General features: G+C 42.6%; 1 protein-coding gene across 12 annotated transcripts in view; it reads left to right on the top strand.

The window, feature by feature from the left end:
* The window catches only part of bptf (bromodomain PHD finger transcription factor), a 190,601-nt gene that overhangs the window by 156,011 nt on the left and 7,817 nt on the right, over positions 1-26,773 (top strand). For 9 of the 12 annotated variants that reach the window (XM_068058487.1, XM_068058488.1, XM_068058483.1 and 6 more), the window contains 8 exons: positions 351-573; positions 1,027-1,670; positions 3,656-3,741; positions 10,845-11,070; positions 17,828-18,075; positions 21,313-21,486; positions 23,196-23,388; positions 25,123-25,207. In XM_068058487.1, coding sequence (XP_067914588.1) covers positions 351-573; positions 1,027-1,670; positions 3,656-3,741; positions 10,845-11,070; positions 17,828-18,075; positions 21,313-21,486; positions 23,196-23,388; positions 25,123-25,207 — 1,879 coding nt within the window. The remainder of the gene's footprint in view (positions 1-350; positions 574-1,026; positions 1,671-3,655; positions 3,742-10,844; positions 11,071-17,827; positions 18,076-21,312; positions 21,487-23,195; positions 23,389-25,122; positions 25,208-26,773) is intronic. The other 3 variants (XM_068058484.1, XM_068058491.1, XM_068058480.1) reach the window with 2 other exon arrangements.

Below are 26,773 nucleotides of genomic sequence, written 5' to 3'. Positions count from 1 at the left end.
TTAATGCTACCTCAGCCTCATGCATCACAAAGTTTAGGAGAGTGTGATTCTTTAGTAGCAACGTACAGCATTGGAATGAGTGGAAAAATTCAGGCTCCTTCACGAGAAGAAATAATCCCACAAATTCTATCAGGACTTGGCACTAATGGGGGGTGGAGGAGGGAGGTATTACATTTTTTGACTTATTCTGTATTCTTGTTAATTCAGCATTGCCCTCTGTTGTCTCTTTGCAACTCCTATAAAATTTCAGATGAGAGTAGCAAACAGACAGTATTTTGCTAAAATGCAGGTACATACTGATGCAGCCAAAACTTTTCCAATTGGTGATCATGCTGCTGTCCTTGTTGTAGAGTGGAGGTCAAGGATTGACTGTGGTGATTCAAGGGCAGGGGCAAACAACTGGACAGCTTCAACTTATCCCACAAGGTGTATCAGTAATTCCTGGACCAGGGCAACAGTTAATGCAGGCTGCCATGCCAAGTGGAACTATTCAGAGGTTTCTATTCACACCTCTGCCAACAGTAACGGCATCAGCTGCTGCAACAACAGTAGCTTCTACAACAGCAACACCAGGTAAGGCAATTCTCTTGCTGTCATTTACTTTCAACATTCTAGCCAACAGCTTGGTAATAAATAACTGTGGAATATGTTCTTAAAAAGTCAGTTTCTAAATGCTGAAATATTGAAAATAGGAATTTTTATTTTCTTCACCATGCAACCAGTCAGTGAATTACAATTAATCATGAACAACACAGGCCCAATAAAAATATGTCTCTCAGCAACAAAATGATGCTTGAATTCTACCTTCTCATTACATTTGGTTATGAAGAATCTGTACAAAGCTTTAAATATTTTCACTCATTGCAAGAAATTAACTTCTCCAAATCTTTGTACAGATACTGCTGAAATTTTTTATATAAATGGAACACTGGTTTTATTACATATTAGGTAGCAATTACCAATCACTTGTATTGTGTGTCATTTATGTGAGATGCTGTATATATTATGTTTAATCTTGTTCTGCAGCTGCAATGGAACAAAAACCGGTGCAGGCCCATGTGCAACAAATACAAACCCCAATTCAATCGCCACCTCAGCCTCTACTGCCTTCTCCAGTTCAGACTTCAGTTGCCTCTCCACCTCTATCCTCCATACAACCTGCCCAAGCACAGCCAGCACAAGCCCAACCTGTTGTCCAGATACAAGCTCCACCACAAGCTCAGCCTGTTGTTCAGACACAAGCTCCACCACAAGTTCATGTTCCTCCAGTCCAGGCTGGGAATCCGCTAACTGTACAGTCCCCACCTCGCCCTCAGCTACAGCCCCAGCAACATCAAGCCAATGTTCAGACAATAGCTCCTCAACCTCAACTTCAACCCCAAGTTCCAACTCAGGTGGCAACTGAGACTCCGGCACTGCCTCAGGTCCCTCAGGGTATGGTTCAACAACAAATCAAACTCCAGGTCCCTCTTCAGATTCAGCAGCCTGGTCTGACTCCAGCTCAGCAGATCCAGAATGTGGTCAGTGTGCAAGCAGCCAGTGTCCAGGAACAACTACAGAGAATCCAGCAGATCCGTGAACAGCAACAGCAAAAGAAACAGCTGCAGATAGAGGCTAAGAGGGAACACATGCTACAGACGACAAACCAGAATGAAATCATTCAGAAACAGGTAATAACTCCAATGGTGGAGAATGAAATGTATTCACTGCGTACCTTAAGTTTGCACATTGCATTATCATTTCCACTTAGGGAATATTGCATTCTGCTGTTCCTTCACAACCCCTGTGTCTGTGTGTGTGTGGCAGCCAAGCTTTTGGCATTGCTTGTGAATCAAGACAAGTAAAAATAAATGTAGCAATATATTCTGCTTTTAAATAATGAATTCCCACCATTTTCGCAGAATTCTACTCCGAGTTCAGCTCCTTAAGTTTATTTTCTCAGTTTCTGTCTAGGCACCTGTGCTGATACCTTTGCATTGGGAGGTGCACAGCAACAGCAGGGGATGATTTGCTCTTTTTTTTTATACAAAGATCATTCCCTCCACCCACTGTCCTTCTCTGCAGCCAGCAATAGGAATTCGTCCTGGAAAGAACCACAGTTGCAAACTTGCAACCTAACAATTTGTGCTTCACCTCCCTTTGAAATGAGCTTTAAACAAAAATCATGGAAGAAAAGAGACTTCATTATGAAGTTGGTATTGTCAATAATATACTGCATTGCAGAAGCACTTCAGATGGCCATGCTTCCTATGTAGCTCTGAAACTGAATCAGTCTAATGTATGGAATTTACATATTTTTTGGGGATACTCCCCACACCACATGCAATAACCTGGCTGAAAAAGACAGCCGAGGGAAACCTGCTCCCAGTGAGCATCACTGCACTTGACAAGGGCACAATGCCTGGTCATATTGTAGATTTTCAAATAAAACGTTTAAAACAAATGTAAACCAAGTTATCGTTGCAGACTGAAAACACTTTTTTTGCAGCTAATGTTTAAACTTGCTATTCAAGTGATTAGAATCCTTAATCTGTAGTTTCCTCACACCTACTAGATGAAGTGGTAAATTGAACCAACCACTCGTGAGGGGCTCTAAGTGTAATTAGTGGAGCACTGCATTTTACTGCAGAAGTAGCCACCTAGAAGTGACCCCCTTCGTTGATCTTGTCTGGTATAAAATGCCCGTTGAATTATTTTGCTGTGCAGGCTTGAATGTCGCCCTATGCTGTCACTGAGTTTGTATGTGGGGTGCTGGTTGAACTTCTCTCTATTTGTTTTCTTTCCCCTTCCCTCTCTCAAGCATAGTACCCAAACCTCTCTTCTCATCTTCCTTCTCCCCACCCTAGCCACCCATCACCAATACAAATCAAACACTCCGGCCTGAATTTTACTAGCGCACCACAAGTCGCAGCGGCGCACTTTGAAGTCAGTGGCCGCCGCTAAGACTCCGTGATAATTCGCACAGGGGCTCATTTAAATGGAGGGGGAGGGCGAAACGGCTGCCCCCCCCCCCCCCCCCCAGTGCGACTGCTCCAGCCCGGCAATGGTGTCTGCCGCCATTTTTAAAGGGCTTCAAGCCCTTAGAAATTAGCATTTTTAAAATAACATTATTTTACATTGTCTTCAAAAAATTAATTAACAGCTGGAGGCCCTTTACCACTCCCCCCCCCCCCCCACCGGCCGGCCAAATGTTTGTTTTTTGGGCCTATCGGACTAAAATTAACTTTATTTCCCAACCTGAGCTCCCTCCCCCCGCTCCCCGCCGGAATGTCGGCCTGGGATGGCTGTCGGGACAAGATAAATTTATTTGCATGTGTTTCAATTAATTTTAATATTAAAATAAAGGCCCCACCAGCGAAAGGTAGGGGCTGGGGGGAATGTGTGGGTGGCCGCATTGAGCCCTCGCTGCCACTGGCAAAATGCAGTGGGGCCTTCTCACCTTCGGGGGTCATGGTGGACCTCTCCTGGAAGAATTTTTTGCCCCCCCGCCACAACCCCTGAAGTCAGAGAGCTAGTAAAATTCAGCCCTCCGTGTCTGTGTATGTTGTTGCCATCACTTGAGAATTTCTTTCAAATAATCATTGAAATTTGAACGTGTTGAGTACTTTCTTTGTCAAAGTTACCTTTTGTGCATTAACTATTACTACTTCTTCAGGTGGTAATGAAACAAAATGCTGTGATTGAGCACTTGAAAGCAAAGAGTAGGATGATGTCACCTGCAGAACGGGAAGAAAACCAGAGGTATATTTATCTAAGAGAATAATGGTTATTTGAAGGGGGTCATAAGATTGTAAATGAATTGAAAGATTCAGTAAATGCCTTTCTGTGTAATTTAGAATCACCATCTATTCCTTGCCATTACAGTGTGAATTCTGAGGTATTGTAAATAGGAATGTGAGTCAGCCATTCAGCCACTTGAATCTGCTCCGCATTCTTAGATGATAGCTGATCTGCATTTCAACTACATTTACCTGCTTTTTCTCCTATCCCTTGATATCCTTGGCCAAAAGAAAACTATAAGTCTTGCATTTTTGTTTTTACTATGTTCACAGTTTAAAAGTTTCATTATAGCTATGATTTATGTTTGTGGCTTGCAGTACCCATTACATCATCGTATAATTTTATTCTGTAGACAGTAAACCTATTCTGTATTTTAAAATTGATGGTTTTGATTGGCTGGTCAATGTTGACTAAAGAGGAATGGAAATATTTTTGTTCCCATTACTCTCCAGTTTTATAGAATGCATAATAATAGATTGAAGAGATTTTTGCTTAACTTATTTGTAAAGATTTTATTTTCTTACCTGCAATTAAGTCCGTAAATCAGGCCTGCCTCACTTCTAGGCTTCTCCTGTGACATCGCTGATGGATATTGGTTCTATAAAAAATATTGGGGGCTGCAACTTTGCACCTGTTGCCTGAGAACTGATGTGGATCTGTGAGGTTTTTTTTATTCAGTCGTGAGATGTGGGCATCGCTGACTAGGCCAGCATTTATTGCCCATCCCTAATTGCCCTTGAAAAGGTGGTGGTGAGCTGCCTTCTTGAACCGCTGCAGTCCTTGGGGTGTAGCTACACTGACAGTGCTGTTAGGAAGGGAGTTCCAGGATTTAGACCCAGCGACAGTGAAGTAACGGCGATATCGTTCCAATTCAGGATGATGTGTGGCTTGGAGAGGAACTTGCAGGTGGTGGTGTTCACATGCATCTGCTGCCCTTGTCCTTCAAGGTGGTAGAGGTCGAGGGTTTGGAAGGTGCTGCCGAAGGAGCCTTGGTGAGTTGCTGCAGTGCAACTTGTAGATAGTACACACTGCTGTCATTGTGCATGGGTGGTGGAGAGAATGTTGAATGGATGGGATGCCAATTAAGTGGGCTGCTTTGTTCTGGATGGTGTTGAGCTTTTCAAGTGTTGTAGGAAGCTGCACTCATCCAGGCAAGTAGAGAGTATTCCATCACACTCCTGACTTGTGCCTTGTAGATGGTGGAGAGGCATTGGGGAGTCAGGAGGTGAGTTACTTGCCACATAATTTCCCAGCCTCTGAACTGCACTTGTAGCCACGGTTCAGTTCAGTTTCTGGTCAATGGTGACCTCCAGGATGATGATAGTGGGGGATTCAGTGATGGTAATGCAGTTGAATGTCAAGGGGAGATGGTTAGATTCTCTCTTATTTGAGATGGTCATTGCCTGGCACTTGTATGGCATGAATGTTACTTGCCACTTAGCAGCTCAAGCCTGAATGTTGTCCAGATCTTGCTGCGTATGGGCATGGACTGCTTCAGTATCTGCGGAGTCGTGAATGGTGCTGAACATTGTGCAATCATCAGCGAACACCCCCACTTCTCACCTTATGATGGAGGGAAGGTCATTGATGAAGCAGCTGAAGTTGGTTGGGCCTAGGACACCACCCTGAAGAACTCCTGCAGTGATGGCTTGGGGCTGACATGATTGACCTTCAACAAACACAACCATCTTCCTTTCTGCTAGGTAAGACTCCAACCAGCGGAGAGTTTCCCCCTTGATTTCCATTGACTCCAATTTTACTAGGGTTGCTTGATGCCATACTCAGCGAAATGCTGCCTTGATGTCAAGTGCGGTCACTCTCACCTCACTTCTGGAGTTCAGCTCTTCTGTCCATGTTTGGACCAAGGCTGTAATGAGGTCAGGAGCTGAGTGGCCCTGGCGGATCCCAAACTGAGCGTCACTGAGCAGGTTATTGCTGAGCAAGTGCCGTTTGATGGCACTGTCAATGACACCTTCCGTCACTTTGATGGTCGGGAGTAGACTGATAGAGCGGTAATTGGCTGGGTTGGATTTGTCCTGCTTTTTATGAACAGGACATACATGGGCAATTTTCCACATTGTCGGATAGATGCCAGTATTGTAGCTGTACTGGAACCAGCTTTGCTAGGGGCGCGGCTAGTTCTGGAGCACAGGTCCTCAGTACTATTGCCGGAATGTTGTTGGGTCCATAGCATTTGCAGTATCCAAGTGCCTTCAGCCGTTTCTTGATATCACGTGGAGGGAATCAGATTGGCTGAAGACTATGACAGCATCTGTGATGCTGACGACCTTAGGAGGAGGCCGAGATGGATCATCCACTCAGCACTTCTGGCTGAAGATGGATGCAAATACTTCAGCCTTGTCTTTTGCACTGATGTGCTGGGCTCCCCCATCATTGAAGTCCTCCTGTCAGTTGTTTAATTGTCCACCACCACTCACGACTGGATGTAGCAGGACTGCAGAGCTTAGATCTGATTCGTTGGTTGTGGGATCGCTTAGCCCTGTCTGTTGCATACTGCTTGGCACGGTGGTAGTGACACACAACACAATGGTGCGTACCCTCAGTGTGAAGACAGGACTTCATCTCCATCTCCACAAGGGCTATGCGGTGGTCACTCCTACCAATACTTTGATAGACAGCTGCATCTGCGACAGGTAGATTGGACGAGGTCAAATAGGTTTTTCCCTCTTGTTGATTCCCTCACCACCTGCCACAGACCCAGTCTAGCAGCTATGTCCTTTAGGACTCGGTCAGTAGTTGTGCTACCGAGCCACTCTTGGAGATGGACGTTGAAGTCCCCAACCCAGAGTACATTTTGTGCCCTTACTACTCTCAGTGCTTCTTCCAATTGTTCAACATGGAGAAGCACTGATTCATCAGTGGGGGGAATGTGGGGGTGAACAGTAGTTGGTAATCAGCAGGAGATTTTCTTGCCTATGTTTGACATGATGCCTTGAGACTTCATGGAGTACGGAGTCAATGTCCCTCCTGACTGTATACCACTGTGCTGCCATCTCTGGTGGGTCTGTCCTGCCGGTGGGACAGTACATACCCAAGGCTGGTTGATGGTGGTGTCTGGGACTTTGTCTACAGGGTATGATTCCATGAGTATGTCTTTGACAGGCTGTTGCTTGACTAGTCTGTGGGACAGCTCTCCCAATTTTGGCACAAGCCCCCAGATGTTAGTAAGGAGGACTTTGCAGGGTCAATAGGGCTGGGTTTGCCGTTATAGTTCCCAGTGCCCAGGTCGATGCCTGGTACTCCATCCGGTTTCATTCCTTCTCTTAGACTCTGTAGCAGTTAGATACAACTGAGTGGCTTGCTAGGCCATTTCAGAGGGCATTTAAGAGTCAGCAACATTTCTGTGGGTCTGGAGTCACCTGTAGGCCAGACCAGGTAAGGACGGCAGATTTCCTTCCCTACAGGACATTCGTGAACCAGGTGGGTTTTTACTACAATCGACAATGGCTTCATGATCACCACTAGACTAGCTTATTAATTCTAGATTTATTGATTGAATTCAAATTCCACCATCTGCCGTGGTGGAATTCAAACTCCTGTCCCTAGAGCATTAGCCTGGGGCTCTGGGTTACTAGTCTAGTGACATTACCAATACCAGGTTGCATTGGTTCGCAGAGAATGCAGATGACCTAGTGCATGTTATGGGTTTCCAAGATGTTGCAACTCCAGAATGGCTAATGCAGTCTAAAGCTACAGCCCTCACTGTTGTTTTTCGGTGCAAATTGTGACATCGTTGGGGCAGCCTCATAGACAGCCAGATTGAATTGGGTCTCCCTTTGGGTAAGAAAATTTCATTTTCACAAAAGTGGCAAACATTCTGAAATCTGTTTCATTCCCATAAATGAACTTTGAGTAAAGGATTCTCTTCCTCGTATTGCTCCTCCCCACCCCCCACAACCACCCGACCTTCCAACCCCTGTTAATTTTACAAAGTCACTTAGAATGAGGAACAGATTTATTAAGAGAGTTTAGTGTTCGCTTTTGTTGCAAGTAAATGCCAAATTCTTAATTGCCGTGAGAAAGAGGTGAGATAAAGCTGGACAGAATGTTTACCTAAAGTAAAATGGCTTATCCTGGACCATGTATTAATAGTTGGACTTGAACAGTGCAGAAAGTTTACATGTGAAATAGAGGACACAGCTAATTAAAACACTTGGCTCTAACCTGGTGTTTTAATTGACCCAGCTCTCAATCTAACAGAATGCACTGGTGGATTATTCACTATAATCCTTAGTAATTGCTTATTACATTTTGCAATGTGTCAGCCACCTTTATCTTCCATTACTAAGGAGTTTCTCATTGAGACCATACTTGGGATTTCTGGCTATCTTTTTTTTTAATACGCACAAAAAAAGTTTGCATTTTTATACTGATTTTATATGGCACATAGTGTTTGTATTCATATTATCAAATCTCTGAAAGTTAAAGATAGAATTTGGCAGTAATAATATGCATTTGAAATCCTGTGATTGAATTATGCTATTATGTCTCCCTCATATGTAGTATTTGTGTTAGTTAGCATTTTTTTTTCTTTCAAGCAAGAAAGCTTTGCTATGTTCACCTTAAGCACTGACTTTGGTGTCTCCCCCGTAAGCCTTGTAGAGAGATTTACATTTATAGAGCACCTTTCAGGACCTTAGGACATCCCAAATGGCTGTATCGCCATTTTGAGGTGTGGTCACTTGTAATGTTGGAAACAGTAGCTACTTTTGCACACAGCAAGCTCCTGCAAACAGCAAGGTGATAATGACCAGATAATTTTTTCATGATGTTGATTGGGGGATAAATACAGGACACCGGGGATAACGTCCCAGCTGTTTGAAATAATGCCATGGGATCTTTTACGTCCTCCCAAGAGAGTAGACAGGGCTTTGGTTTAACAGCTCAGCCAAAAGACAGCACCTCCAACATTACAGCATTCCTTCAGTAGTGCACTGGAGTGTCAGCCAAGAATTTTGTGATCAAGTCTCTGGAGTGGGACTTGAACCCTCAACCTTCTGATTCAGGTGAGGGTGCTGCCACTGAGCAATGGCTGACGCTTATGCTGATACTCGTGCATGTTGGGCACTGTTTAAGTAAATTCAAAACTGGAATGCATACTTACACATCCCGTGACCTGCAAGCAACTATGTTGTGCATAAAAACCCCCTGCAGTGACATTGAGTGAGACTGGGTTATGAGTAGCAATCCATTCATTAGGTATTTAGAGGGAAACTTTACGGAGTTCATAAAATGCAAGGCTGTTCTGAAGCTGTGTCTATTTAAGCTAACTTAAAACCTTAAACAGCAACCAGTGAGTGTACAGTTAATTTCCTTTGGAATTGTGTGACATTTCAAACGAATGGATTTCCCCTTCAATATTCTATTCCTAAACCTGCTGATACCTTGTTTTAAAAAGTATATCCACTATGACGTTCTTGAACTGAGAAACGGGCCCTTTCTGTCTACTGTATCTAGGCCCCTCATAATTTTGTACACCTCAATTAAGTCACCCCTCAGCCTCTTCTGTTCTAAGGAAAACAACCCTAGCCTATCCAATCTATCCTCATAGCTGCAACTTTTAAGCCCTGGCAACATTCTTGTAAATCTCCTCTATACTCCAGAGAAATTATATCCTTTCTGTAATATGGTGACCAGAACTGTACGCAAGTACAGGCCACTATCCTGCTGTGGCCTAACCAGCGTTTCATACAGTTCCAGCATTACATCCCTGCTTTTGTGTTCTATACCTCAGCCAATAAAGGAAGGCATTCCATATGCCTTCTTCACCACTCTATCTACCTGTCCTGCCACCTTCAAGGACCTGTGGACATGCACTCCAAGGTCTCTCACTTCTTCTACCCCTCTCAATATCCTCCCCTTTATTGTATATTCCCTCGCTTTATTTGCCCTCCCCAATGCATTACCTCACACTTCACTGGATTGAATTCCATTTGCCACTTTTCTGCCCACTCATCCAAACCATTGATATCATTCTGGAGTCTATAGCTATCCTCTTCACCATCTACTATACGGCCAACTTTTGTGTCCTCAGCGAATTTCCCAATCATGCCTCCCACATTTAAGTCCAAATCATTAATATATACCACAAACAGCAAGGGACCCAACACTGAGCCCTGTGGAACGCCACTGGAAACGGCTTTCCATTCGCAAAAACATCCGTCGACTACTAACTTTTGTTTCCTGTCCCTGAGCCAATTCTGGATCTAACCTGCCACGTTCCCCTGTATCCCATGGGCTTTCATTTTACTGACCAGTCTGTCATGTGGGACCTTGTCAAATGCCTTACTAAAATCCATGTAGACCACATCCACCGCACTGCCCTCATCAATCCTCCTTGTTATTTCTTCAAAAAACTCAATTAAGTTAGTAAGACATGACCTTCCCCTAACAAATCCATGTTGACTATCCCTGATTTGTCATTCCTCACAACAACACAACTGAGTTTGACAACAGCCTGGGAGACCACAGATGTAAATGACCTGTTTGACTTCTGATTAAATATCCTCAGAACCTTGAATTGGAATATCTAAGACATTAATAAATTCATTTTAGTGCTGTTTTTAAGGTCAGAAATTGGAGTCTTGTTGGGATTTACATAATTGCAGCAAAATCAGAGCACATCTAACAATCTCAACGTTGGTAACAATCTCTCCCCACCCAGATAACAGCTATTACTGTAAGACCAACAAAGAAATATTCAGCTAATATTCTTGCTCTTGGAAAATAGTTCAACATCCCATGAAATCAATCATAGAGCAGCAAATTAGATGTTTTAACTGGAGTAAAATTTCTGAAGAGGGCATTTAATCAACCTGCAACCACAGAAATGCATGTTGATATCTCAGAAATCAAAGTAGTGTTTTCTGAACATATGCTTTGGCTTGTGGTGGTTTGTAATGAAGGAAAAGATGATAATTATAAGGAATTGTGTTTTTGCTTTTTAGCAATAAGTTGCAAAATGTTTCATGGAAAAAGGTAAATCATTGGAAAGTGTTAAAGATCCATTTCACTTCTTTATTTCTTTCTCTCTTTGGATCCAGAATGATTGTGTGTAACCAGGTCATGAAATATATTCTGGATAAAATTGACAAGGAAGAAAAGCAAGCAGCAAAGAAAAGAAAGCGCGATGAGAACGTGGAACAGAAGCGCAGTAAACAGAATGCCACCAAGCTATCAGCACTGTTGTTCAAACACAAAGAACAGTTGAAGGCTGAGATCCTAAAGAAAAGGGCATTGTTAGACAAAGAGCTACAAATTGAGGTACAGGTATGTGACAAATGCTTCAAGTTAATTTTTTTCCAGTGTTAAAAGAATAAAAGTCTTGCATTTGTTTTTTATGTTACTGCATCTGTTGCAAATGTCTCGAATCGCCTCTTGACATTGAAATGTAGATGCTATTGTGGCAAAAATGGAAGTTGTCATTTTGCCATAACAAGATCCCACAAACAGCAATGAAATGAATGATCAGTTTAATCTTTTTGGTGAGGTTGAAGGAGAGATTTTGGCCATGACATCAGAAGAACACCTTGGTATTCTTTGCATAACTCCGTGGTTTCAAATTCTCAAAACTCTCAAGTTGAATTGCATAGAATTATAAAATCTTACAGCACAGTTCATCTCATCGTGCCTGTCCCTCCCTGCTCTTTGAAAAAGCTATCCTAATTAGTCACATTTCGCTGTCTTTTCCCCATAGCCCTGAAAATACTCCTTTTCCAAGTATACTACAGTAAGCTGAGAGGAGTATAGAAAGTGGAGGGGTGAAATCAAAAAAGAAATTAGGAAGGCAAAGAGAGGGCATGTAAGAATATTGGCAAGCAAAATCAAGATGAACCCAAAAATGTTTTATCAATACATAAAGAGTGAGAGGACAATTAAGGAAAGAGTAGGGCCCATAAAAGACCAAAAAGGTAACCTATGTATAGGGGCTGAAGATGTTGGTATGCTTCTTAATGAATACTTTGCATCTGTCTTCACAAAAGAGGGGGACGATGCAGAAGTTGTAGTTAAGGAAGAGAGGGTGTGAAGTATTGGATGTGATAAACATAGGGAGAGAGGAAGTATTAATGGGATTAGCATCTTTGAAATTGGATAAATCACCAGGGCCAGATGAAATGTACCCCAGCTGTTAAAAGAAGCCAGGGAGGAAATAGTAGCGGTCAGTCCATCATTTTCCAGTCCTCACTGGATACAGGTGTGGTGCTGGAGGATTGGAGGACTGCTAACGTTATACATTTTTGTTTAAAAAGGGAGCGAGGGATGGACCAAGTAATTACAGACCAGTCAGTCTAACCTTAGAGGGCAAATTATTGGAATCAATTCTGAGAGACAGAGTAAACTGTCACTTAGAAGGGCACAGATTAATCAAGGATAGTCAGCTTGAATTTGTTAACAGAAGATCTTGTCTGACTAACTTGATTTGAATTTTTTGAAGAATGTAACAAGGAGGATTAGATTAGATTAGAGATACAGCACTGAAACAGGCCCTTCGGCCCACCGAGTCTGTGCCGAACATCAAACACCCATTTATACTAATCCTACACTAATCCCATATTCCTACCAAACATCCCCACCTGTCCCTATATTTCCCTACCACCTACCTATACTAGTGACAATTTATAATGGCCAATTTACCTATTAACCTGCAAGTCTTTTGGCTTGTGGGAGGAAACCGGAGCACCCGGAGAAAACCCACGCAGACACAGGGAGAACTTGCAAACTCCACACAGGCAGTACCCGGAATCGAACCCGGGTCCCTGGAGCTGTGAGGCTGCGGTGCTAACCACTGCGCCACTGTGCCGTGATGAGGGTAGTGCAGTTGATGTGATCTACATGGATTTTAGCAAAGCTTTGACAAGGTCCCACATGGCAGACTGGTTAAAAAATAGACGCCCATGGGATCCAGGGACAGGTAGCAAGTTGGATACAAAATTGGCTCAGTGGCAGGAAACAAAGGGTAATTGTTGACTTAAATAAAAACAAGAAAAGCTGGAAATACTCACGTCTGGCAGCATCTGTGGAGAGCAAAGCAGAGTTAACGTTTCAGGCCAGTGACCCTTCTTCAGAACTGACAAATATTAGAAATGTAAAAGGTTTTAAGCAAGTAAAGCGTGGGTGGGGGTGGGGCGAGAGATAACGAGAGAGAAGGTGTTGATAGGACAAAGTCACACAGAATAACTGACCAGAAGGTCATGGAACAAAGGCAAACGGTATGTTAGTGGTGGACTGAAAGACAAAGCGTTAGTGCAGAGGGTGTGAATTGTCTGTAAAGTACAAAGCGCACAAACATTTTAAAAAAATGTAAGAAAATAGAAACAGTGGGTAGGCACAGTAGAAACAAACTAACCAAACTAAAATAAAATAGCCAAATAAAAAAGAAAAAATAACTAAACATAAAAAGGGGAGGCCCATCATGCTCTGAAATTATTGAATTCAGTGTTCAGTCCAGCAGGCTGTAGCGTGCCTAATCGGTAAATCAGGTACTGTTCCTCAAGCTTGCGTTGATGTTCGCTGGAACACTGCAGCAATTCCAGGACAGAGATGTGAGAATGAGAGTTGAGGCGGAGGGGGGGGGGGGGGCGCGTGGGGGTGTTGATATGGCCAGCAACCAGAAGCTCGGGGTCATGCTTACAGACTGAGCGGAGGTGTTCCGCAACGCGGTCACCCAATCTGCATTTGGTCTCTCCAATGCAGAGGAGACCACATTGTGAGCAGCGAATACAGTATACTAAATTGAAAGTACAAGTAAATCGCTGCTTCACCTGAAAGGAGTGTTTGGGGCCTTGGATAGTTAGGAGAGAAGAGATAAATAGCCAGTTATTACACCTCCTGTGAGTGCAGGGGAAAGTGCCGTGGGAAGGAGACAAGGTGGTGGGGGTAGTGGAGGAGTGGACGAGGGTGTTGCGGAGGGAATGATCCTTTCGGAATGCTGACAGGGAAAGGGAGGGGAAGATGTGTTGGGTAGTGGCATCACACTGGATGTGGCGGAAGTGGTGGAGGATGATCCTTTGGATCTGGAGGCTGGTGAGGTGGAAAGTGAGGACAAGGGGAACCCTGTTGCGGTTCTGGGAGGGAGGGGAAGGGGTGAGGGTAGAGGTGCGGGAAATGTGCTGGTTGAGGGTCTTGTCAACCACAGTGGAGGGGAATCCTCGGATGAGGAAAAAGGAAGACATATCAGAAGCGCTGAGGTGGAAGGTAGCATCATCAGAGCAGATGATGGAGAAACTGGGAAAATGGAATGGAGTCCTTACAGGAGGCAGGATGTGAAGAAGTGTAGTCGAGGTAGCTGTGGGAGTCAGTGGGCTTATAATGGATATTAGTAGATAGCCTATCCCCAGAGATAGAGACTGAGAAGTCGAGGAAGGGAAGGGAAATGTCGGAGATGGACCATGTGAAGGTGAGAGAAGGATGGGAATTAGAAGCAAAGTTGATAAAGTTTTCTAGTTCCGGGCAGGAGCAGGAAACGGCACCAATACAGTCATCAATGTACCGGAAAAAGAGTTTGGGAAGGGGGCCTGAGTAGGACTGGAACAAGGAATGTTCGACATATCCCACAAAACTGTTGACGGCTGTTTTAGCGACTGGAGGGCTGTTTTCAGTGACATTCCACAGGGCTCAGAACTGGGTCCCCTGCTTTTTGTTGGTATATGTTAACGATTTGGGTGTAAATGTAGGGGGCATGATCAAGAGGTTTACAGACAACACAAAAATTAGTGAGAAGGATAGCTGTAGACTGCAGGAAGATATTGATTGACTGGTCAGGTGGGCATAAAATTGGCAAATGGAATTCAATCTGGAGAAATGTGAGGTGATTTGGGGGATTAAACAAGGCAAAGGAATTCACGATTAATGGGACAATACTGAGAGGTGTAGAGGAAGTGAGGGACCTTGAAGCGAATGTCCACAGATCCCTGAAGGTAGCACGACAGGCCGATCAGGTGATTAAGAAGGGATGTGGAATCCTTTCCTTTATTAGCCTAGGTATAAAATATAAGAGCAGGGAGGTTATGCTGGAACTGTATAAATCATTAGTTAAGCCACAACTTGAGTACTGTGTGCAGTTCTGGTCATATCATTACAGAAGGATGTAATTGCACTAGAGAGGGTACAGAGGAGATTTATGAGGATGTTGCCAGGACTGGAAAAATGCCGCAATGAAGAAAGATTGGATAGGCTGGGGCTGGGGTTGTTCTCCTTGGAACAGAGGAGGCTGAGGGGAGATTTGATTGAAATGTACAAAATTGTGCGGGGCCTGGATAGAGTTGATTCAAGGGCCGATTTACCTTAGCAGAGCGGTCAGTGACTAGAGCGCATAGATTTAAAGTGATTGGTAGAAAGATTAGAGGGGAGATGAAAAATGTTTTCACCCATAGGGTGGTTGGGCTCTGGAACTCATTGCTTGAAAGGGTAGTAGAGGCAGAAACCCTCAACTCATTTAAAAGGAGTCTCGATATGTACCTCACGTGCCGTAACCTGCAGGGCTACGGACCACATGCTGGAAGGTGGGATTAGGATGGGTGGGTCGTTTTTTTGGCTGGCGCAGACACAGTGGGCCAAGTGGCCTCATTCTGTGCCATAAACGTTCCATAATTCTATATTCAATTCCTTTGCAAAACTTACTATTGACTCTGCTTTCACCACTCTTTCAGACAGTGCATTCCAGATTACAACTCTCTGCTTAAAAATATTTCTCTTCATCTCCCCTGCCAATTATGTTAGATCTGTGTCCTTTGGTTACTGACCAACCCATCAGTGGAACAATTTCTCCTTTTTTACGCTGCCAAAAGCTCGACTTATTTTGAACACTTCTATTAAGAGAGACAGGTGGCAGATGAAGTTCAATGTGGAGAAATGTGAAGTGATTTATTTTGGTAGGAAGAACATGGAGAGACAATATATAATAAAGGGTACAATTCGAAAGGGGGTGCAGAAGCAGAGGGACCTGGGTGTATATTTGCATAAGTAATTGAAGGTGGCAGGACATGTTGCAAGAGCAGTTAAAACATACAGTATCCTGGGCTTTATTAGCAGAGGCGTAGAGTACAAGAAGCAGATTCAATAGTAAGTTTTACAAAGGAATTGAATATAGAATCATAGAAAGTTTACAGCACAGAATGAGGCCACTTGGCCCAATGTGTCTGCGCCGACCAAAAAACGAGCCATCCAACCTAAAATCATGAGGTATCTGGACAGAGTGGATAGAAGGAAACTGTTCACACTCATGAAAGGATCGAGAACAAGAGGGCACAGATTTAAAGTATTTGATAAGATAAGTAAAAGTGACATGAGGGAAAACTTTTTCACGCAGCGAGTGGTTAAGGTCTGAAATGCGCTGCCTGAGAATGTCATGGAGGTAGGTTCAATTGAAGGGAATTAGACAGTTATATGAAAAGAATGAATGTGCAGGGTGATGGGGAAAAGGCTAGGGAATGGGACTGAGGGAATTGTCTTTCAGAGAGCCGGTGCGAACACGATGGACCAAATGGCCTCCTTCTACACTGTAACGATTCTGTGATTAAATGTCCCCTTAAACCTCTGCTCTAAGGAATCAATCCCAGCTTCTCTAGTCTTTCCTCATAACTGAAGTCCCTCATCCCTAGTATTCTGGTAAATTATCTCAGCATCCTCTCTCAGGCCTTGGCATCCTTCTGAAAGTGTGGTAGCCAGAATTGGCATAATATTTTAGTTGACGCCTAACTGGTGTTCCACTGGTAGATGGGTTGGTAAACAGAGGACACATTTAACATAATTGGAAGAACCAGAGGGAGATGAGGGGTGATTAATAAAGGTTTGGCATAAGTTCCCTACTTTTGTACTTCATGTCTCTATTTATAAAGCCACAGATCCTGTTTGCTTTTTAACACATTTGCCTGCCATCTTCAATATTTGTGTATGTGAAACCCCCAAGTCTCTGTTCCTGCATCACCTTTAAATTTGTGCCATTTATTTTATTATTACTGCCTCATTCTTCCTTTCAAAATACAACACTTCACTACTCTGCATTAAATTTCATCTGTTGGGCGCCTGCCCATTTCACCAGCCTTGTCTATGTCTTTCTAAAGTCTGCTACCATCTCCCTTGCTGTTCACTGCATTTCCAAGTTTTTTGACATCTACAGACTTAGAAATTATGCATCCTATACCCAACTCCATGTTTTAGTATACATCATAAAAAGCTGTGGTCCTAATACTGACCTTTGGGGAACACCACTGTCCACTTTCATCCAGACTGAAATGCAACCATTCACCACTATTCTCTGTTTTCTGTCTCTTAACAAATTTCATATCCATGTTTCCACTTCCCCTTGAATCCCATAGGCTTCAATTTTGTTCATGTGTTATGACTTAAACTGATGTAATAATTCATAAGGTTCTTACCATTAGTATTTTGTTCTATTCTTTGAAAAAATTTTAACAGACAGCCTTCCACCTTCAATTCTGCAGTTGATTGTCTAGGACATGGATTTCTTGTTCTGAGTGTATAGACAGTGGTACAGTTCAGACAATGCTGGATGATGGTTCTTTCCTTGCTTGCCAAAGGTTGGAATGTATTGCTTCCAAGAAACATTATCTGGCAATTCAACCAAAAACCAAATTCAGCTTACCCAGCTGAAACTAACAAGTTCAATTGGCAGACAATGCCAGTACCTCTGTCACAAACTTCTCCATTAAAATGTAGATGAAATAGAAGTCAGTCGGGCCATTGCCACCAGTAAAGGTGGATCACCCCTTAAGCAAGAAAAGTAAAGTGTCTGAATTCTGGGCATCAATACTGGCACCAGAGAGTCCTTCATCAGTGGCAAGAAGACCAGGAGGTGAAATCTAAAATTGAGAAATTATGCTTCTACTTTTTTTTGAAAATTTATCAAATCTTTCAGCGAGATATCTTAGTTGTTTGATGTAGAGGTACAATTTGCAGCAGTGTTCTGCTGCACAACATTTCCAGCTTCCATGCACTTGGCCATGTTGGCACTGTTGCTGTTATGTCATTTTGTTCCTGTTGACTGAACTTTTGTTCATTTTGGCAGGAGGAGCTGAAAAAAGACAGAAATAAATTGAGGAAAGAGAAAGAGAAGGCACAGGCAGCAGCTATCCACACTGCAGTCATTGCCGCTGCAAATGCTGTACAAGCTGCGGTGACACAGAAAAGAAAACGAGAGGAGGAGAAAGAGCCTGCAAAGGTCAAAAAGAAAAAGATGATTTCTACTACCTCAAAAGAATCCAAGAAGGACACAAAGCTTTACTGTATCTGCAAGACACCTTATGATGAATCAAAGTATGTGATAGACCAAACATTTCTTTTGCCTGTATTTCATTATCCTAAAAAAAATTCTCCCAGTTCCATAGCAGCCTCTTGCCTCAGGTTCCATGCATTATTCTAAGAGGATGTGCGAGAGGTCACCAGGCTCTAGCGGGTACCTGAAGTTAGTATGCAAGACCATGATCTCCAGATATGTCCCCACCACTGCAGTCCCCAGGAATCTCTAAGAGATTGAGTTCTTTCTGAGCGATTGTAAGAGAAAGCTTGTATTGCGCATACAAAAATCTCTTTTGACATAGCATCATTTGGAAGCTATAAATTGCCATTAATCTGAGAAATAAAACAAATTTTACATGTGTTTGTGTGGGGGGTGTATTTTCCTTTCTTAGGGAAGGAGGAAAAATGGTTGTGTGTCCTCCAGCAAGCCTAGTTGTTTAGTGATTGCACCAGCCATTCTCCTATTCCTTCTGCCTTCGGGTTAAAACCTATATCCTCAGGTTCGTATTGAATCAGAATTAATGTGGTGAAAGTCATTGCTATTTAATGATGTATGCATTTGTACTTTTCTGATTCTGTAAAACTTCACTGTGTAGAACAGGGAATGGATGTTTAATAACCCTGTTAACAGGGAGCGTATTCGACTATACTGAAATTGAAATTATTTAGAATCGCAATCATGGAATAGTGCGGCACAGAAGGAGACATTTTTTTTATTCATTTGTGGGATGTGGGCATCGCTGGCTAGGTCAGCATTTATTGCCCATCCCTAACTGCCCTTGAACTTGCTAGGCCATTTCAGAGGGTATTTAAGAGTCAACCACATTGCTGTGGATCTGGAGTCACATGTCGGCCAGACCAGGTAAGGATGGCAGATTTCCTTCCCTAAAGGACATTAGTGAACCAGACGGGTTTTTACAATAATCAACAATGGTTTCATGGTCCCCATTGGACTAGCTTTTAATTCCATATTTATTGATTGAGTTCAGATTTCACCATCTGCTGTGTTGGGATCCTAACCCATGTCCCCAGAGCATTAGCCTGGGCTCTGGATTACTAGTCCAGTAACATTACCACTACGCCACTGCCTCCTCATTCAGCCCATCAAGTCTGCACCCACTCTTTCAAAGAGCAATCCAGTCGGTTTCACTCCTCCGCTTTTTCCCCAATTCCCTGCAATTTTTTCTCCAAGTAAGGATACGGGGTAAACCTTTCAGGACTGAGATGAGGAGAAATGTCTTCACCCAGAGAGTGGTGAGCCTGTGGAATTCGCTACCACAAAAAGCAGTTGAAGCCAAAACATTGAATGTTTTCAAAAAGGAGTTAGATATAGCTCTTGGGTCTAAAGGGATCAAAGGGTATGGGGCGAAAGCCGTAACAGGCTACTGAGTTGGATGATCAGCCATGATCATAATGAATGGTGGAGCAGACTCGAAGGACCAAATGGCGTGCTCCTGCTATTTTCTATGTTTCTATTCAATTCCTTTTGAATTTAAATTTGGTTGTTGTTTCTTGACTCCACCCACCACCGCTCGAAAAAATAAGACATGTACTGTTCCCAAAGCAAGATACTTTGCTTGTAGGAAGCTGCTCTGCCTGTGCTGTTTTTGGCCCACCTGACCTAAGGTCTACTCTGAGAGTTGCATACCAGCCATTCCCTTTCTGTGCGGAAGCATTTATCTCTGTCCAGGAAGAGTGAGGTTGAGAATTCAGCCTTGTAGGAATTTCCAAATGCAAACCTATTTTTTGCTGCATTATATAGTTCTGTACCACAATTGCTTGTAAGGACTTCCAGATTGAATATTGCTTCAGAAATTAAACAAATTATGCCTAAATTTTGGTTCTAGAGAACAATAATATGATAACGCTTTAGAATTGTAGGACAAGCTCTGTGCTTTTCATCAGGCATAACAGACAGGGTTACGAGCCCTTGCTGTTCCCCACCCCACTGCTTACCAGCCCAGGAGCACGATCATCAATAACTGAGCAGAGATCAGCTAACTGCACAGACTAGAATTCAAACCAAACATCTTCTCGGTTTGTATGGCTCTGTTACTCGTTGTCTGAGCCACTATGGGTAGCTGAAGCAGTGTATTTAATCTATAATCTATTGGAAGAACTTACAGAAACACATTTTACTTTGGTGGGGGGGGGGGGGAAATTGCTTATTCAGGTAGGAGGGAAAAAACTGTTGATTTCACATAATAAAAGTGTTGTATCACCAATTTTAGTTACATGCCCTGAGGAGAAGAGGCCAGAAAGGGGAAGAACGTCTTTGATTGTCATCACTCTTCCTAGCCACCAATCTGAGGCATTGCTGTTGCGCTAAATTGCTCAACCACTCTCCTGGCCAAGCATAGTGCAGGAAGAAAATAATCCTTCAGAAGAAATTATCACCTTAAGCAAAAATTTTTTAAAAACAGCCTCAAGTACAGTAACCATGAGATGGCTAGACTGTCCACTCCTCTTATTCAATATTGTGACTAAACCTGTTAACCAGTATCGTCACATGGTTTACCATCTGGGAAGTTTCCCAAGTCCAAATACTGGTATTGTACAGCTAATGATTTTGTCTTCCTGAATGGGAGGTTTTCCAGTTTTGAGCAGGCAGATGGAGGAGGTACTGGTGAGGAAAAGGCTTGATAAGCCATTTGAGCCTGCCAGCAGACCAGTTAAAGGGTGCTGCCATTGGCCAAGGAGCTTATCTATGGATTGGACCATCCGACCTGCACCAGTGATTGTGTGGATAACAGGTTACCCATTGTTTGTGGACAGGAATGCCCACATTTCCAAAATGGCAAATACCCCATGCTTTTTTAAAAGCACTGCCCTCTCCCATTTTCTGTTTCCTTTCGCTTCCTCATTCAATAACACCATTTTTCCCTCTTTTTTCCTTCTGCTTCTCTATTCCATGCAACATCCCAAACAGACAGACAGGTTATTTTTTCAAAGCATCTGTCATTGATCACTGGCAGGTGTGGAAGTGGAACCTGAGCTGGTTCTTGCTCCAGTTTTCCATCCTCCTTCGTTGGGAAGGCCATGGCAGCCTCCGATACCCAGCCTCCCCCAACAGCCTGGCTGAATTGGGCTGTTGTCCTGTGGAGTACTGTGGGACTGAATACTTCTATTCCTACTCTGGCCTGAGACATGAGCACACCAGTGTTCTACACCACAGGTTGCCTCTACATATGTTTGTGGCTGATAAGAGTGAGAGAGAAACATAAACACACTCCAATGTGTGTGTTCGTTTTTCAGGTTCTACATTGGCTGTGATCTCTGTACGAACTGGTATCACGGAGAATGTGTTGGTATCACAGAAAAAGAGGCTAAAAAAATGGATGAATACATTTGCAATGAGTGTAAACGAGCACAGGAGGGCAGCAGCGAGGAGCTCTACTGTATCTGTAGAACACCATACGACGAATCACAGTAAGCTGAAACGTCAACAGAGACTTTATCACCCTGTGATAGTTTTCCTTTTGAGTGACAGGCATGCAGTATTGTCCTCCTCTGATGTTTCTTAACTGCTGGTTGTGATGCAGACTGCATGAATCATAATATACTTGCCTGTGATATTTGCTACAACTCAGTTTTTATATCTCCCATCTGTAGACCATTGATTTAGTAATTGGTGTTTCTACAGTGTTGTCTATTTTTTTTCCCTTAAAGTTGGACTGATGCACTGTATAATATTCTGCAGTCTCTTCCATTCAGCAATTAAGGTTACCACCTAGCTATCCAATTTTTCGTCCCCTTGCCTCATCCTTTATTGAAGGCGTTGACTCCTGGCTGGGGCACAGTCCCACGGGCTCTCAGAGCATTCAAGTAACCTGATCAAACAAATGCTCTACATTTATGAACTTGGGTAATGAAGGTTGGCAGGCTGTTGATCAGTGTAAGTCAAATCATGTCCTTGCCCACCATAATGCTTTTCATCAGGCATAACAGACAGGGTTACGAGCCCTTGCTGTTCCCCACCCCACTGCTTACCAGCCCAGGAGCACAATTATCAAAATCCGAGCAGCGATCAGCTAACTGCACAGACTAGAAATCAAACCAAGCATCTTCCTGGTTTGTATGGCTGTTACTCATTGTCTGAGCCATTGTGGGTAGCTGCAGCAGTGTATTTAATCTATAATCTACTGGGGGAACTTGCAGAAACAATTTTTACTTGAGGGGGAAAAATTGCTTCTTCAGGTAGGAGGAAAAAAACTGTTGATTTCACATAATACAAGTTAAATTCACTATTAAACTGTTCAAAGTGGCTTCTACTTCAAAAAAAAACACATTCTGCAAGAGGGATTCAGAATCATATATTTTGGAACGTTTGCAGCTAACAGACAGTGGATTTTTACAGGTTTCCAATAGTGTGGGCTCTTACTTAATAAATGCTCTGTTGTGGTTTGTAATCTTAACTTGACAAAGTTTGACTTGTGCACTGATGTCGGAAGAAAAGCAGAATTCTGTCTAAAATTGTCTCTCAAAGAATAGATAACATTTGTTATACAATGTATATTGCAAGTTCTGTCACTTTGCCTTGCAGTAATGCACTTCTGGTTCCTTTGTGTCAGTTTTTAATCATTTGTTGAAATGCAAAAAGGTAATGGGAAATTATTTTCATGATTTATATCAAAGACTTCAGGATTTTCTGATTCCTCAACCTTGCACATAATCCTGCACAGCTTTGGTTATTGGTTCCAAATTTGAATTTGTTTTTGTTGTCACTAACTTTCTCCCCTCCCCTCCTCAATTGACATCTTGCACCCAGAGCCCATTGGTGCCTCACATAAGTGACCATCCTTTGTGTGAACCTTGATTAAAAAATATTGCCAAGTTACTTAACCCTAAGGTTGCTGGATAACAATCAGGAATGGGGACCTAAACTGATGCTTTCCAGTCTGGGTTATGAGGCCAATTGTAGCATCCTACTACAAGATCAGTTAACTCAGCGCAGTCTGGGGATTGAACCTGGGACATTCTAGTCTGTGTGGTTCAACTAGTTTTTCAGTGACTCTTGGTGTCATCAGGAGTGCCTGATAAAATTATGTCTAGCCCATGGTGTATTTGTTGATGCTATTGATTCTTTAAACTGTGAAGTTCAGTAGAAAATAGTATGTGTATTTTTTTTAAACCCATAGATTTTACATTGGTTGTGATCGCTGCCAAAACTGGTACCATGGGCGCTGTGTAGGCATATTACAGAGTGAGGCAGAGCTCATTGATGAGTATGTCTGTCCACAGTGCCAGTCTACAGAAGATGCTATGACTGTGCTCAGCCCACTTTCAGACAAAGACTATGAGGGTCTTAGACGAGTGCTGCGCTCTTTACAGGTGAGAGAGTTTATGAAATAACTGCTTCTAATCAAGTCTATGTTTTTCTTCTGAGCTTCATTCCCTCATTTATGTTTTTCCCCTTTCACCCAAAAAAAACTTCCTCCTCCTAACAGAAGACTGGGTGATAACCTAGGCTGTAGCTTTTCGTAGTAATATTCTGCAGTACTCTTTAACAAACCTCCTGCGATGTGGGAGTGATGTTATTCTTTCTCTCCTACCAAGTCCCCTCCAAAAAAAAATTAAACTGACAGAATTGTACAATTTAAAGTATGGCACCTGGTAGCTGGCAGACAGCTAAACTTCATTAATAGTGAAGGTTTTAGGCTTTATCACTCTACAAGAGCGTTCTCACAAGGTACCTTGTGGGGGGTAGGGCGGTGTTGTTAAATGCTGTTGGAATAATCCAAACCTGAAGCAAAGCATTTATCTGCTGGAAGATTAATTTTTAAAAGAATTTTCTAAACTTTAGAACTCAGTCCCTGCATTGTATTACCGTACTCAAATGAAAGATAAAAGGTAAATTGAAGATATGTTAAGTGAAAATGTAAAACAACTAAATTGAGTTACAGATGCTGTCCAGAACTGATCCACTTGAAACCTTTTATATGAACCTTCAGCATTTGCAATGCACCAATATCTGGAGATGCCAATGTATAGTCTACTTAAATACACGCGGTTTTATTCCCCTTTGTACTTCAGATCTTTTGTCTGAGTGTCTCCCACACTCATCTGCGAGCTAAAGCGCAGAGAAATTATTAACTGGCACAAGTTGAGCATCGCTGATTCAATAACCCTTGTATTTGCAAGAAGGTGCACATTAACTTATGCTTTTGGATCTTGAAATGGGATTTTGGAGACTGGGTTTACAGGGTCAGTGAAACCGCTGAGTAGTCAGTCACATTTCGGAATCATGTTATTAAACTTGTACTTGGCACTTATTGTCTAAAACCTGACTGCTCAAAAGTGCATTGTGCTAAGTGCCTCCCAATTCTGTTTCATTCTTCCCCCACCCAAAAGTAAATATATTAAGTGTTTAAAAACATGATGTATTTCATTCTACCGTCCAGTGCCCAAATAATATTGTAGAAGAATGCCAACATGTGTAAAACACACAAAATGTTTTGTGATGGCCCTATTGTATCTCCACTACAGTTGTGATTTAGACTTGAAGTTTGCCACTTCATTGCTGCACTTATCAAGCTGTCAATTTTCAGTTTTTTTCCTGAAGAAAACTTAACAGTGGCTGGTGTTAGGCATTGGAGACACAGTACGTGCTTTTAGCAAAGGGATGGATGTGGGACCACGTTCTTTGACTGAGAGTATATTGTTCAGCCCTTGGAAAAGCTGCAGCCACGATTTGACACGTGGGTTTGGCAAGAGTGATAACGTTTCAAATTCCCTTCCACCTTCCCCATTCTAATTTTCAAAATGTTCCTCTGCATTACTGAACGCAGTGACTTATGGTAGGGTGCGATTCCACAACCATTGGCAGTCCTCCAGTATTTATTTTGTGACCTGACGATGAGGAGCAGACACAATGATCAGTGTGTCATTCCCCAGAATGCTCAGAATCGGCAATCTGACTTTCCTTGCCTGCAGCCATTTCACAATGTTGACCTTGTTATTAAATAAAATTGAAATTATTGCAGAGGTGGAAGCTCCATATGTGGGAGAATCCAGTGAATCTCCAGTTAATCCAGTGCATTAATAAACTCTTTAATTCCTCAATAGGCTCATAAAATGGCTTGGCCCTTCTTGGAACCAGTAGATCCCAATGATGCGCCAGATTATTATGGCATCATCAAAGAGCCAATGGGTAAGTCATTCATTGTTTGTACTTCGGCCTGGTGCCAACTTAGTGGTGAGGTAATCTTAGCAATTCCGTACATGTTGCTCTATACTGTTGAAATTGTTCTCATTGATGTGCGTGGTCCAGTATCAGCCATGTCACTGAAGAAGGCAGGGTGCTTTGCCAATGGAGAGGGTTAAAGTTTAACATGCACACCTCATTGAGGGCTGACTAAAGCAGTAATAACAGGAGTGGGTGAAGGTTACTTGTCTACCTTCTCCTGGGTTTTGTTCAGGGACATGAGAAAGGATTGAATGGATAAACGAGATTTCCTGTTATAGTCAGACTGTGCTGTCTGTGTGGTAGAATAGCTTGCCGCCCCATTTGCTGCCTGAGCATGTATATGAAGAATGGCTGCTTTGATGAGGTACTGGTAGGCTGCTCTGCAGAACCATTTTGCAGCATGGGTCAGCCCCTTCAAGGTGGAAAATTCTTTTTAAAACCACAGTGTGCAGGCATGAGTGGATACATTTCATGTCTGGCTTGTTCAAAAAATATCTTTCCCCACATGATCTTGATTAAAATTTGGGAGCCATTGGAATGATGTGATGGAGATTAATACCAGGGTGAGGAGGACGGCAAAGAGGGTGTAGGAGGGATGAATCTAGTCTGAAAGCTGAGTTGTGTAATAATACTAAGTACATGGTGTTTTAAAAGCAGATCTGCTTCACAGTTTGTATGGTAATTGTTGCAGCCTTCATTTGATCCCATTGTATCTAACCTAATCAACAGTTTGACTTTTTTTAAACGTTACTCATTCCTGTCTTCTGTCTCTATTTGCTTCCAGAATTTAATTTGTGGAAGAGTAATCAAAACAACAAAGTAGACTGTAAATTACAGACTTGGAAAGCTGCTTGTTTTTGTGTTGATGAAAAATAAGGGGCATAAATATCGAGATGAAAGGGGCTTATCCCCTTGGTCTTTCACACCTCAGTAACTTTGGTCTCATGGGTGATGACTGTTTGAAGGCAGTGGCCAGGGCGTGCAATGATAACAATCTGCCTCCACAGGACATTAAACTAGACAAAATTTTAACATTTCTCACTTAGCACAAGGGGATGTGTAAAACATTTTGTTATGATCCAATGGGTTATATCAATCTGGTGAGCTTTTTAAAGCACTTTATTACTTATGACACTTAAATAACTTGCCATTAAAAATAAAGAACATAAAAGAATTTGCTCTTTGCAAAGAAAAGTAATTAATTTTCAAAAATGAGAGTTAAAAACATTGCTGTGTAATTACAATGAGGCTTAATTTAATTTTCAGATGTGACTTAAAAATTGCTGCAGGTGTCAGCATGTTTCCACAGAATCACAGAATTGTTACAGCGCAGAAGAAGGCCATTTGGCCCATCGTGTCTACACCGGCTCTCCAAATAAGCAATTCAATTCATGCCATTCCCCCGCCTACTCCTCGTAACGCTGCACATTCTTCTTTTTCAGTTAACAGTCTAATTCCCTTTTGAATGCTTCAATTGAACTTGCTTCCAACACATTCTCAGGCAGTGCATTCCAGACCTTAACAACTCGC

The sequence above is a fragment of the Heterodontus francisci genome, chromosome 26 (genome assembly GCF_036365525.1).
Source record: "Heterodontus francisci isolate sHetFra1 chromosome 26, sHetFra1.hap1, whole genome shotgun sequence".
Taxonomy (NCBI): Eukaryota; Metazoa; Chordata; class Chondrichthyes; order Heterodontiformes; family Heterodontidae; genus Heterodontus; species Heterodontus francisci.
The sequence above is the reverse complement of the archived record's forward strand: the minus strand, read 5'-3'. Positions and strand labels throughout refer to the sequence as shown.